Source organism: Magnolia sinica, chromosome 8, assembly GCF_029962835.1.
Source record: "Magnolia sinica isolate HGM2019 chromosome 8, MsV1, whole genome shotgun sequence".
Classification (NCBI taxonomy): Eukaryota; Viridiplantae; Streptophyta; class Magnoliopsida; order Magnoliales; family Magnoliaceae; genus Magnolia; species Magnolia sinica.
In genome coordinates this window covers 10,791,342-10,806,388 of record NC_080580.1, presented here as the reverse complement: position 1 = coordinate 10,806,388, position 15,047 = coordinate 10,791,342, and the positions used below count along the sequence as shown (strand labels likewise).

Sequence of the window (15,047 nt, the reverse complement as noted above, 5' to 3'; positions counted from 1 at the left end):
TCTCGAACTTATGGACATGCTTTTACTTAATGAGATGATCCATGGCCTCCCTAACCCTCACCAAGAAAGTTTCTTCAATGCCTTCTTGTCTACTAAGGAAGGAACATTGCATCTTAAACAAAGACACGAAGTAGATGCAAGGATTTGCTCCCAAGTTAATAATTTACGCTCCAGCCTCTCTGTGATTTCCTTAATACTCTAGAGCCTTTCCACTGAACTCCCTCTATCTCAACTTGGCAACACCCCACGAATGCTTTTGCAGAAATGGCCCATGAAAAACATTATGTTGATTTGTTCTTTCCATATAGCCAACAACCCTGATAGCATGGATAACCTCCATAACTTCTAAGCCCTTCTCCATTGACAATCTTATTTACCAGGCTTCTAGACAGGCCCCTGTTGACTCGGGCACCACTCAAGCTCTATGAATGCTATGGAAATCTCCTTGATTTTGGTCATTTTTTCTTGATTAAACTGATTTGTCCTTTTTTTTTTTTTCCCAATTTTGTCACTGCTTCCATGCATCAAATGGATGTTAAAATTGCAACTTTTGTATAGAGATCATGATAATGAGTTTGCAACTCTTTTGGTAGTGATTGCACCAGCTGGGGTAAGGGGAGGATGGTATCAGGTGGGCAGTGGGTTGTTGAAATTTTACTAAGCAGTCATGACAATTCATTCCTTTATTTATTTATTTAATGCATGATGCGATTATATTAGCCCAATGGCATGAAGGAACAAAAAAAGAGAAACTACAAGAGAATTCCAATTTAACCAGGATTCATAGAGTCAACACAAATAGCTGGGACAGGGCTAACAGGGCTATGCTTATGATGTTCTTGATTAAACTGAATGTTTGCAATATACTATGTGCCACAATTGAGCAGTTTTGATCTCATCTGTCAATGTTTTCTCCCCCTTTACTCAACAGGCTGTTGAAGCTTAGGAACCATGGGGGATGCAGTAGATTTAACTGGGGATGGAGGTGTAATCAAGACAATTGTAAGGCAAGCCAAGTCTGATGCCGCTGCACCAACAGAGAACCTTCCCCTTGTCGATGGTATGCTTGACTTCTGGTATTTACTCTTTACTTGGTCAGCAATTAAAAGGCTATTGGGTGTATACCTTAAGGTAAGTGAGATATGGTGGCACTTCCACATTGGCCAAGAAATTTCAAGGATTGCCAATCGACATGTCTAGTGCACATTCGGCCTGTTTGGATACGAGGAATCGATGGAAAAATAATTGTTTTTTCCTTGATTTGATGTTTGCAGTTGTTTTGATTGCAAAGAAAACAGTGGATTCCACATAGTAGTTAAAAAGTTATTCACAGTTGGTGAAGATACAAGGTGATTGTTGTCTAATGGGAAATGGGATTTCTGCTTGCTACCCAAGCAGACCACCCTCTTTGGGAATCCACGAGTGAGGAGTGCTGGAAAACGTAATCATTGTAGTTATCCATAATTCCATATCCACACCATGGATTCCTTGTATCCATACATGCCCGTAGTGCCCATTAGAACACATGGTGGACTGTGGACGTATGCTGCTAAGTCAGGGTTCATCTGGCAGCCCCATCATCTATGGGCCACAACCAAGAAATTAGGCCCGTCGGGCAATTCTAGCTGCTCGATGGAAACAAGGCCCACTTCTACCTTGAATCTAGTGGTTTGGATCATTGGAAAAGACTGAATTTTGTGCCTTGGCCGGTCTACAAGACAAGCAATCCAGATCTTTTATGCATCTGTGTTCACAACCCCAAGTGTAGGGTTGCGATGTAGTAATAACTCGTGAGAACGAGGTCGAATTCACAGGGACTAAACTTGTACGTATTGTAAAAAGAACCAGAACTAGAAAAAGATCTTAATCTGAATTCTGGAATAAAAGAGTATAATTGTGAATAATGTTTAAATTATCAATTAAAGGTGGGAACTAGGGTGCCAAGGATCCACTTGTAGCTATTAAGATGCTACCTTGCTTGATTCAATAAACACAATTGGAATTGGAGTCCTATCCTATTCAATTGCAAGACAAAGCAATTTGAATCAAATCTGAACTTTTCATTAACCTAATTCTCAATGAAGGAGAATTGTAAAGATTGGAAGGGATTCCATCACCCTATCATGCTCAGGAGACGATGGTGAACAATGAGATTTACCAATCTCACTATCTGAAAACAGGAAAAAAAGATATCCAAAGCTATCACAACATCTATTGTAATTTGAGTCACAATAAATCATAGAAAACCGAAAATATTCCTTTAATATCAAACTAGAAATCAATGAAGTTTAATTAGAACAAGAATCAAAGCAAAATAAACATCCCAACACGCTACAAGCTTCACCTCTTAGCCATAGCTAAGAGGTTTAGCTAACCATAGACATGATTGAAACTAAATCTCTTAAACAAAGCATGAAAAATAAATTAGGGAAGAAGAAAAACTCTTTGGTGGCTGCTCCACCCTTGTGTTATGCTCCTTGAGACCTTTCCAAACCCTAGAAGATGCTTTGGAGCATCCTAGGGAGTCCTATTTATAGTTGTGGAACTCCAACTTTCGCACCTAGTTGGAAAAATCTAGAAACTGCCTCAAATTTACGCACTCTCTAGAGTTTGCTAAATTAAACTTCACTCTGCGCAGTTTTCCAAAATATACTTGACTCTTCACAGCTAAAATAGAATTCGAGTTTCAGAATATACTTTTTCAGGACAATTTCAGGAATATGTTTGTTTTTAGGACAATTTCATGATTCATTTTCTTCAAATCTTTGATTCTCTTCATTACTCACTTGGTTTTCTTGGATCTTTGGCATGTGAATTCTTCATTAATGACTTTAAAATCTCCAAATCTTCATTTAGTAATCTTTTGAGCATAGATCTTCCTTTTGGCATCAATTTCACCTTAAGCTTTCGAAATCACCTCGCACATGAAATCGATTAAGCACTATCATGTTTATAAAACTAAGGTATAAATAGGGAGAAATATGCAATATTTCACACTCAACAATCAGCTGCATGTCCCATCGAAACTTGTGTGGAGTAAGGAGTGCCAAATTAGCATACCTTAAAAACCTCTTCAGTGTTTCAAGACGCTATGTAAATTTTGTTTTGAATCAACATTATTTTGGAAGGAGATGGATCTCCTTGCTGCGTATGTGGAAGGGACCTTTTCTTTTTGACTTGTGATTTCGATTTCTTAACTCTCCAATGAATTGGGGTAAGGCTTTGTAACGCCCTGTATCTCTTGTACATGGGTGTTACTGTGACCATAAAACCAGTTAGATGGAGTAGATTTGTCCAAACATCAATGTGGACCCCATCATTGAATTGTGCGCAGTGCACTGGACCACTAATTCAGTCAAATGGACGCTGACCCGTACTTCACAAAAAAGGAGAGAATTTCTCTCCCTTCCATTCTCCCGCTCAACAACAGTTCAGATGGACGAACGTCCACTAGATGGTGGCCCACCCATCATTATGATTTTGGTAAATCTGAACCATTGATCTTGTTCAGATGGTGCCTTCAACCAAACCCTAGTCACCTTTGTACGTTGAAACACATGTGCAAGTGCACAAATCTCTGTGCGAGTAAGGTGTTCATGTGGCATTTAAAGAAACAGAATCTGTTTCTGTTTTGCCATGTTGGCAATCCGTGTGTGAGGCGAATATCTCATTCCTAACCCTTCATTTTCGATTCATTTGAATTGTAGATGAATCCTTTCAGTTAATGAAAACGAAAGGCGGAAAGAATATTTCTATTTTCGGCAATATTATGCCCTAGAAACGATTCGAGCCGTAGGATGGCCATCTGATCAATCCCAAGTGTTCATTTTAAATGTGCAACAAACCTAGAAGCTTCGTAGTCGTTGGGAGTTCGTAGTCGTTGTAGGAACCGCCATTGAGTTTCGCAGTCGTTGTAGGAAAAAACTCAAAACCATTAACTTGTTGGGAGTTCTTGTCCAAAACATCGGTCCCACATGCATCCCAACGTCCATTTAAGCCGTCCAGTTAAGTCAGATCATGTGATGGCCCGTCAACCACAAGTTTGCCATTAACATCCATGCTATCTTCTTCGTTGGGTTGAAAAACCCACTGTCTGTATGTAGGGTCCATTTGTCGATCAGGAGCATCTATTTGAAGAGTCTTACTATTAGATAACCACCCCTAAATTCCAATTATATTTCTATAATATGTCTGACCAGGCTACTGGGTTATTTGTTAACCAAGTCTAAGTAAGTTTTAGTTTATAACTCAACTAATCATCGGATTAGTTGTGGAACCATCTAGAATCAGTCTAATGACTATAAATGCCTCATTTCCATTCTTCTCTAATCCTTTTTAATTCAAAAAAAAATATTCAGAAAGAGAGGAAGTGAGAGTGGGGCGAGTTTGTGAATCTGAGTCGAGCTATACCGAGTCGACTCAGCCTTGACGGCTCTCATTATCAATTAGAGTCTGTCAATATTCGAGATGTTGTCTGAGGGGAGAGGTGCAAAGGAAGAGGATCAAAGCTGAAAGTTCGTGTGGAGGTGAGTAGTGTTGACGAGTCACACTAACTCGGTGGTATTGCACTCAATCTGGAGTGTTGGTGTGTCGCATGACTCGCTCAAGTGTCGTTAGTGTAGCTGGTTGTAGAAAGCAAGTCGATCCATTGGATTCTTCATCCGAGGTTGGTGTATCTTAGCATTCTTCCTCAACTTGAAAATCAACTGAGTTAGGTTGTTCCAATGGGGTTATTGCCGAGTTTTCAACTCGTGCTAGTCCATTACTTGCTTTGATAATTCGTGCTAACTCAGTCATAAACTGGGTTCAACTCATGTGAAATAAGGACTGACTTGGCAGTTTGACTCAATTTATCCTAAACTGAGTTACACCCAGTTAATGACTGAGTTATCATACCTAGTTCTGCTAAATTGTAGTTAGCTTGATTTAGGAATCTTGATTCAACTTGCTAACCAATTCAGTTAACATTTGAGTTACCTAGTGATGTTCCATGCACTCCACCGAGTCACTGACTCAGTGGCTCAGTAATTTATATTACTGTCGTGTTGAAACTAATTAGTGCATGCATTCCTAAAACCAAATCTTAGGAAAACTTCACCTAGTGAACTGAGTTCTTGGATCTTGCTTTAGTGACGACATCGAGTTGAACCAAGTCTCGACTAGATCTTGGCACCTTGTAGGTCTTGAGTTGAATTTGATCCAAATCAACTCGGATTTGTGGTGAGCTATTATTATTCCTTTAGATTCCAGCTAGAATGTTGTTATTACTTAATAAATTGTTAATTAGTATATCTACTTGGTTGTAGGAGTTTGGGTTCTTCCTAATTTCTTCTTCTTTTCTTACCTCTTAGTAAGGGAGATCCAAGCTAGAGGTGAGGAACCACCCTTCAAGCTTGCTTTCATTATGATAGTTAATTTAGCTTTATTTTGATTTATTTGTCTAATAATGTTGATGACTAGTTTACTTGTATAATTAGATAGTTAATTGAGTTATGAATTGTTAATCCTCGTTTTAAGATGATTTATATTTATATATGAACATTCTCTTATAATTAGGAATCATATGAGTACGTCTTTTGATTTATAGATATTAATGTATTAAATCCTAAAGAGTTATGATTTATTTGACTGTGAAATTAATTGGTCTAGTCTATTCCCGATGAGTACTTACATGAGTATTTACAGATATTAATGTACTAAATCCTCATTTTATTTGCTTGAAGATGTAAATTGAATTGATTGTAGATTAATTTGACACTTAATGATGTATATTGAATTGATTATGGTTTGGTTTAACATTGGACTGTGTTAGGTTGTAATTGGAATTTAGTATTAGATGTTAGTGGATATGTATATTAGAGTTTTTCTCAAGCTAGTGGCCGGTCATGAATGAATTAAAGGTTATGTGGTTGTAGGCTTACCATCTCATGGATCATTTGTGTTCTTGTGGCTTATGAATCGTATTATTTGGTGGTGTCCTTGAGGGGGACTTGGTACTAATGTGGCTTATTAGGAGGACTCTTGTTGTTGCAAGTATATTTGAACATGTAATGGTAATGTCTACGTATTGAATCATGAGTGGCCACTAGTTGTAGAGGTTCTTATAATTGAAATACCTTGAATTCTTTATCTTGCCATCACTGCTTATAATTATTTGAGTGTGTTAGAATCTTACTTGTTTAAGTCTCATGAGCCAGGGATGGTAGAATGGGACACTATGCTCGAGCTGTCGGCCTATGCTGGGTTGCGCGCGCCTCCCATAGTGATCTTTGAGCTTCTCTAATATCTTGTTTGTAAATTGGACTAATAACGGTTGGGTTAATCATGCATACATGGCACGTGGGCGTTATCGGGTGCCTGGTCAACTGTTTGAAAGACCAGTGTACTGTTCGAACGACCCTTTTTGCATTTTGAATGGGTCGACTGTTTGAAAGACCCGATATCTTGTATGAATGGGCCAACTGTTTGAACGGTCCATTCATTTGTTCAGCTGGATGTGCATCCCCAAACTGATTGCATTCATGCATTCATTCATTAATCAAGATTAAGTTGGCGATTGAATATTGTGTGTGAAGTGGATTGTATCATCTTATGTTATACATTAAATTGTAGTTTGGATGTTATAACCGTTTGTGTTATATTTGTGGGGAATGGATTGTATCTCTACATGTTATACTTTGAATTCCGGGTGGATATGTAGTTGGTGTTGTACTTGTGAATTGTGAAATGTAACTTAGATTCTATAGTTCCTTGGATTGTACTTGTAGATTGTGTTTTCTTCTTATGTACAGGTGGTATCATACTATATGTCACTTAGGAAACATAAATTGTATATTTTTGTATTTATGAAGTTTACATTGGATATTGTATTCTCCCGTGTCATTTGAATTCCATTCTTGACTATTGTGATGCTTGGTAATCTTGGAGGGTATACCTCACTAGGATAGCTATTGACGCTATCAAACTATATTTAGTTGGTGCAGGTTATGTAAATGACGTATAGGTTAACATTAATGTGGAGCACGAAGAACTGGATAATCTTGCGATTCTTGATTCTACATTTCCTACTTATATTAAGATATTTCGTTTGAATTTTGAGTCATTGGTTTGAATAAGCCCTATGGGCCACCAATTGTATAAGTTGAGATATATTTTAGACACTTCCTGCACGTGTGGTTTGTTTTGCTTCCGTTGCGATTGCTCACTTATATTTATATAAAAAAAATAATTATTACTGTGAAATGTGAGCTATCCTTGTAGGTTAACTCTCAGGATTTCGGAAAACGAGTACAAATCTTAGGTTACAAAATCCGGGGCGTTACAAAATGGTATCAAAGAGAGTTTAGATAAACCAGGCCTTGGGGAATGGGACTTGTACAAACTCAATTGACTCAAGCTATGTTGATAAAAATTAGAGATTTCAACTTAGGTGAAATTCCATTAGTTGCAAGTTATTTTGAGAATCTAGAGACCCAAATTTTAGGTTCCCTGAAAAATTTTGGACAGCTGTTGAACATAAAAACTGAACTTAGATACAGAACAGATTCCGACCATGATGTAAATAAGATCAGACAAGAACAATCTTTGAGTTTGACTCACAAAGAATGATTTTTGAAATCTAGAATTTAACTTTCTATAAGATTTTCTTTAGTTAGAAATAACATTGTTGCAACATTTAGCAAATAATAACAATTAGAGTGGGCCCATAACCCACAGGTCGCAGGATCGAAACCATGGTTTAATCATGAGAAGACTATAATCAAATTTTAGAGTTTAGGTCTTGAAGTTTTTGTAATAATCCCATCAAGTAGATATTTTGATAAAATACAAAACAAAACAAAAATGCGAAAGGTTGTCAGAATGTAATGTTTTGACCACTTTCAACTTTCAAATAAATTAATTTTACTTAAGCGTTGATTCAACCAAATATGGGTCAATTGGGCTCTATTTCTCATAAACCTAAGAAAAATTTTCTTGTAAAAAACAAAAAAAGAAAAATGAAAATGAAATGAAATTTAAGCGAAGTGTACGCAGTTTGATTCAATTCTAAATCCTGACGATTATCAATGGACTCAATGCTCTTATCAAGCAGAAGATCGGTATTCATATGATTTTTTACAATAAAATTTTTCTTATTTCCATGAGAAATAGACCCCAATTGATCCATATTTGGTTAAATCAACGCTTAAGTATAATTAATTTATTTGAAAGTTGAAAATGGTCAAAACATTATATTCTGACAACCTTTCGCATTTTTGTTTTGTTTTGTATTTATCAAAATGTCTACTTAATGGGATTATTACAAAAACTTTAAGACCTAAACTCTAACATTTGATTATGGTCTTCTCATGATTAAACCATGGTTTCGATCCTGTGACCTGTGGGTTATGGGCCCACTCTAATTGTTATTATTTGCTAAATGTTATTTCTAATTAAGGAAAATCTTATAGAAAGTTAAATTCTAGATTTCAAAAATCATTCTTTGTAAGTCAAATTCAAAGATTGTTCTTGTCTGATCTTATTTACATCATGGTCGGAATCTATTCTCCCAAGGTATCTAAGTTCAGTTTCTATGTTCTATGGCTATCCAAAAATTTTCAGGGAACCTAAAATTTGGGTCTGTAGATTCTCAAAATAACCTGTAACTAATGGAATTTCACCTAAGTTGAAATCTCTAATTTTCATCAACATAACTTGAGTCATTTGAGTTTGTACAAGTCCCAATCCCCAAGGCCTGGTTTATCTAAACTCGCTTTGATACCGTTTTGTAATGCCCCGGATTTCGTAACGTGAGTTTTGTATTCGTATTCCGAAATCCTGAGAGTTAACCTACAAGGATAGCCCACATTTCACAATAATAATTTTTATTTTTTATTTTTTATTTTTTTTAAAGTATAAGTGAGTAATCTCAATGGAAGCAAAACGGACCACACGTGCAGGAAGTGTCTAAAATTTATCTCAACTTATACAATTGGTGGCCCATAGGGCTTATACAAACCAATGACTCAAAATTCAAATGAAATATCTTAATATAAGTAGAAAATGTAGAATCAAGAATCACAAGATTATCCAGTTCTTCGTGTTACATATTAATGTTAACCTGTACATCATTTACATAACCTGCACCAACTGAATACGATTTGATAGCGTTAATGGCTATCCCAATGAGGTATACCCTCCAAGATTACCAAGCATCACAATAGTCAAGAATAGAATTCAAATGACAAAGGAGAATACAATATCCAATGTAAACTTCATAAGTATAATTCAAAAATATACAATTTATGTTTCCTAAGTGACATATAGGATGATACCATCTGTACATAAGAAGAAAACACAATCAACAAGTACAATCCAAGGAACTATAGAATCTAAGTTACATTTCACAATTCACAAGTACAACACCAACTACATATCCACCCGGAATTCAAAGTATAATATGTAGAGATACAATCCATTCCTCACAAATATAACACAAACGATTATAACATCCAAACTACAATTTAATGTATAACATAAGAAGATAGAATCCACTTCACACGCAATATTCAATCGCCAACTTAATCTTAATTAATAAATGAATGCATGAATGCAATCAGCCTGGGGATGCACATCCAGCTGAACAAATGAATGAACCGTTCAAATAATTGACCCATTCATACAAGATATTGGGTCTTTCAAACAGTTGACCCATTCAAAATGCAAAAAGGGTCGTTTGAACAGTACACTGGTATTTCAAAGAGTCGACTAGGCACCCGATAATGCCCACGTGCCATGTATGCATGATTAACCCAACCGTTATTAGTCCAATTTACAAACAGGATATCAGATAAGCTCAAATGTCACTATGGGGGGCGCACGCAACCCAGCATAGGCCGATAGCTCGGGCATAGTGTCCCATTCTACCATCCCCGGCTCATGAGACTTACACAACTAAGATTCTGATACATTTAAATAATTATAAGCAGTGATGATAAGATAAAGAATTCAAGGTATTTCAATTATAAGAACTTCTACAACTAGTGGCCACTCATGATTCAATACGTAGACATTGCCATTATATGTCCAGACATACTTCCAACAACAAGAGTCCTCCCAATAAGCCACATTGGCACCAAGTCCCTCAAGGACACCACCAAATAATACGATCCATAAGCCACAAGGATACAAATGATCCATGAGATGGTAAGCCTACAACCACATAACCTTTAATTCATTCATGACCGGCCACTCGCTTGAGAAAAACTCTAATATATATATATATATATCCACTAACATCTAACACTAAATTCCAATTACAACTTAACACAGTCCAATGTTAAACCAAACTATAATCAATTCAATATATATCATCAAGTGTCAAACTAATCTACAATCAATTCAATTTATACCTTTAAGCAAATACTCATGCAAGTACTCATCGGGAATAGCCTAGACCAATTAATTTTACAGTCAAATAAATCATAACTCTTTAGGATTTAGTACATTAATATCTGTAGATCAAAAGACGTACTCATATGATTCCTAATTATAAGAGAATGTTCATATATAAATATGAATCATCTTAAATGAGGATTAACAATTCATAACTCAATTAACTATTTAATCATACAAGTAAATTAGTTATCAACATTATTAGAGAACTAAATCAAAATAAAACTAAATTAACTATCATAATGAAAGTAAGCTTGAAGGGTGAATCCTCACCTCTAGCTTGGATCTCCCTTACTAAGAGGTAAGAAAAGAAGAAGAAATTGGGAAGAACCCAAACTCCTACAACCAAGTAGATATACTAATTAACAATTTATTAAGTAATAACAACATTCTAGCTGGAATCTAAAGGAATAATAATAGCTCACCACAAATACGAGTTGATTTGGATCAAAATCAACTTAAGACCTACAAGGTGCTAAGATCTAGTCGAGACTTGGTTCAACTCAACTCAGTTCACCAGGTGAAGTTTTTCTGAGATTTGGTTTTAGGAAGGCATGCACTAATTAATTTCAACACGATAGTAATATAAATCACTGAGGGTGGTTATCTGATGTTAAGACTCTTGAAATAGACACTCCTGATTGATAAATGGATCCCACATACGAACACTCTTCAAATAGACGCTCCTGATTGACAAATGGATCCCACATACGGACGGTGTGTATTTCAACCCAACGGAGAAGATGGCATGGATGTTAATGACAAACTTGTGGTTGACGGGTCATCACATGATCTGACTCGACTGGACGGCTTAGATGGACACTGGGATGCATGTGGGGTCGACGTTTTGGACGAGAACTCCCAACAAGTTAATGGTTTTGAGTTTTTCCTACAGTGGCTGCGAAACTCAATGGTGGTTCAAAAAAACCCTAATCGTTATAAGAAAAGTTTCTAGGTTCATTGTACATTTAAAATGAATGCTTGGGATTGATCGGATGGCCGTTCTACGGCTCGAATCGTTTCTAGGGCGTAATATTACCGAAAATAGAAATATTCTTTCTGCCTTTCATTTTCCTTAACTGAAAGGATTCTTCTACGGTTCAGAAGAATCGAGAATGAAGGGTTAGGAATGACATATTCGCCTCACACACAGATTGCCAACGTGACAAAACAGAAAATGATTTTGTTTCTTGAAATGCCATATGAACATCTTACTTGCACAGAGATTTGTGCACTTGCATGTGTGTTTCAACGTACAAAGGTGACTAGGGTTTGGTCGAAGGCACCATCTGAACTAGATCAACGGTTAAGATTTACCAAAATCATAAGTAGGGGTGAGCCACCATCATTCAGCAAACGTTCGTCCGTTTGAACTGTTGTCGAGCGGGAGAATGGAAGAGAGAAATTCTCTCCTTTTTTTGTGAAGTACAGGTCGGCGTCCATTTGACTAAATTAGTGGTCCAGTGCACTGCATGTGCACACAAGTTGTGCACATGCACAATTCAATGATGGGGTCCACATTGATGTTTGGACAGATCTACTCCATCTAACTGGTTCTATGGTCATAGTAACACCCATGTACGAGAGATACGGGGCGTTACAATCTACCTTCCTTAAAGAAAATTTCGCCCCCGAAATTCAACACTTCTACCATTAATGGTAATAAAGAAAAATCTAATCAATGGTGTTTCTAAGTGTTCACTACTTTTTTTCTTAGAAATACACATGTATGTACAAGTGTATAAGACTAACTACTAGAAATGGGGCTATTATAGGCTTAGATGATGATAATGACAACGATGATGATTTTGATTTCTTACTTCTAGATTGCCAACTTATGACATCGGATGAGTTGATGACTGTCCTTGTGAAACAAGAACAATGTCTTTATCCCCCCCCCCGTTCATCTAATGGCAACAAAATCAATTTGGTTTATAAGCACTTGGCCATCTCTCCGAGAGAGGATATCTATTTTGTTCTTGAACGGAACATGACCATGTGAGTTGGTACCTTAAAAGGTCATTTGATGAATAAAAGTTCATTTGATTATTTTGAACAATGGCATGAAGGTTAACCTCCTTAAGCTATTATAGAAAAAAGGTGGTGAAGATATTAGAGATTTTACACCACTACCTATTTAGGTGCATTGCTCACAAAATTTTAACTAGAATAAAATCCGTGAATTTGCTTGTGGCTAATGGGGAAAAGTGTCTCACCTCCCCAAAGGTACTTCCATGAAAAGTGGGAAGGTTTTGGATGGAGCTTTTCTGGTAAGAGTGTATTTAAAATTGAAGGGATTATAGGATCCCGGACCACGACTTTACCCAATATACTTTGGTTTTCAATTCCGACAAATTGGGCTCATGGATTAGCAATCCAGACCATTGATCTGTTGTGTCTCGCTGTGGATGGACTATGTGTGGAAACTCCTCTAGATTGGAAGATCCTAACCTTTGATTTTGGGCATTTCTTCATTTGGATGTGGATTGTTTTTAATTATCAATTTGTAGGTCACAAATCGAAAGGTTTGAAGCGTCCTATCAAGGAGATTATTGATGCATGGCCCATTCATGGTTCAAACTAACATACTAATGGTTTGGAGAGCTATGCTATGGGCCCCACGTCTCAGAACAAGAAGTTTGAGCATATTGTGCAAAGCCTTGGATTAGGGATCCTATCAAGGTGTTTCGTATTCGTTACAATACGGCCGGTCGTGACTGTTATGCGAGACGGGGGTGAAATGGGGCACTTGGTTTTTGGGACCATATCGGCTGTTATAGGAGTCATAACAGTTGAAAAACGGCCACCTTTTTTCTATTTAAATGTATTTTTCTCCTCATTTTTCCAATTTTCTCATTCCAAAAATTCTCCTAAATCATTCTACGGTAGATTTCAACCACTCTTATTGTAGTTTTTTTTTGAAATAAAATCGTAGATTGAAGCGATTTGAGCGAATAGAAGCTCCGAGGACCTTCAAAAAAAATCGAAAAAAGTGGTATTTATGCCCTTTTTTTTCTGATTTCTAGTTTTAATGTTTGATTGTGATTTGTAAACATTAGAGACATATAACCATGTTCATAATTCACCAGACCGCCCGATACAACACTCTCACTAAAGAGTGGATTGTTATGCAAACACAAGCATGTTCAAACCAAAAAATAAATACATATTTGAAATATTTACAATATTTTGGATTTTCTAAATATTTTCCAGAATTTTTTGGACAATTATTTTTTCAACCGTTACGGGAGTCGTAACGGTCGTTACGCCCCCCATATCAACCATTACCGCCGATACCCGTATTAGTAATGGTGGTCACTGTTATGGCTACTGTTACCAATACGGAATACCTTGGATCCCATAATTCCTCATCAACTTAGTAGCAATTTTGGAGAAGATCCACAAGAGTTTCAAAACTAAGGTCATGGGTTTGAGTACCCATTTTGGGGTGTGAGGGTGTGTGCGTGTTAAAAAAAAAGAAGAGTATAACCAACATTTGGGCCTTCACTAGAATGGGTGATGCCTTACAACATTTATTACATACTACCAAGGTTCTAAAACTTGGTGACTCAACTTGAGACTAGGCCAAGTTGACTTGACAAGATTTTGAGCCGTCACTAAGAAACTCACTGATGAGAGAGATTTGGGCTTGACCTGGTGAGACTTGTTGAGTCGGTTTGCTAACTCTGTCAACTTGGCATGACTCGAACAGAGTTTCTTGCCGAATGAGTACCTTTTTATTGAAAAATCAAAGTGGAAAGTGAGACTTGAACACACAATCTCATGGGAAAGCGTACACACCAATACCAACTAAACAAAGTTGTTTTGTTGACAACATGAGCCTTTTTTTTTTTAATAAATACTTGTCCTTGTCTAAAATCTTTATACCAATTATTAACCTAAAGTCCTATTAATTTATTTAATTATTAGATATCAAGTCAAGTCAATTCGAGTCGTTGGGTCAATCTAATCTGGCTGAAAATAGAATTGACTTGAGTTGTGGTGTTTGAACCATGCATACTACACAATGTGTATGGTGGGCCACACTACGGAAGAAATTGCTACCTCATCTTCTTCATTTTCTTTTTATTCTTTTTATTCTTTTTATTTTTATTTTAAAATTTTTTAATGATTACCCATTGGGGGTCTTATTATCATTTTTTCTTCTTCTTTTATTTTTATTTTTTATTTAATGATTACCCATTGGGGGTCTTATTATCATTTTAAAAAAATAAATAAATTTTGGGTTCAACTTGTCTATGAGTGGTTGAATTCCTGCTCAAATTTGTAGGGTTGTCTGGTCTGTCCCTTTAAGGTATAACATTTCTGGAGTATCTATGTATTCGCTATGTGTTGGAGCAGATGGGTGGGAAAGGAAGTGTAGAATATTTCAAGAGGCTGCTGCTTGTCAAACAAAGAGTAAAAAGATCCATGATTTTATAGGGCCTTAGCAATTGGATCAATGTGAGGGCAAGTAAGGTCTTTGTTAAGTTTGCTGGGCAATTCTTGCTTATTGAAAAAAATAATAATAATAAACCTTGGGAGGGAGTTCTTGAACTAATCTTTACTTAGTAAGCTGGATCTGTTTTAGCCAATTTGGGCTTGGGACCATG

General features: G+C 36.5%; 1 protein-coding gene across 1 annotated transcript in view; it reads left to right on the top strand.

Annotated features, from left to right (window-relative positions):
- Positions 1-15,047, top strand: part of LOC131252858 (peptidyl-prolyl cis-trans isomerase FKBP20-1) — a 31,135-nt gene that overhangs the window by 11,633 nt on the left and 4,455 nt on the right. Inside the window, exon 2 of the mRNA XM_058253608.1 lies at positions 932-1,060. Coding sequence (XP_058109591.1) covers positions 952-1,060 — 109 coding nt within the window. The 5' untranslated portion in view covers positions 932-951. The remainder of the gene's footprint in view (positions 1-931; positions 1,061-15,047) is intronic.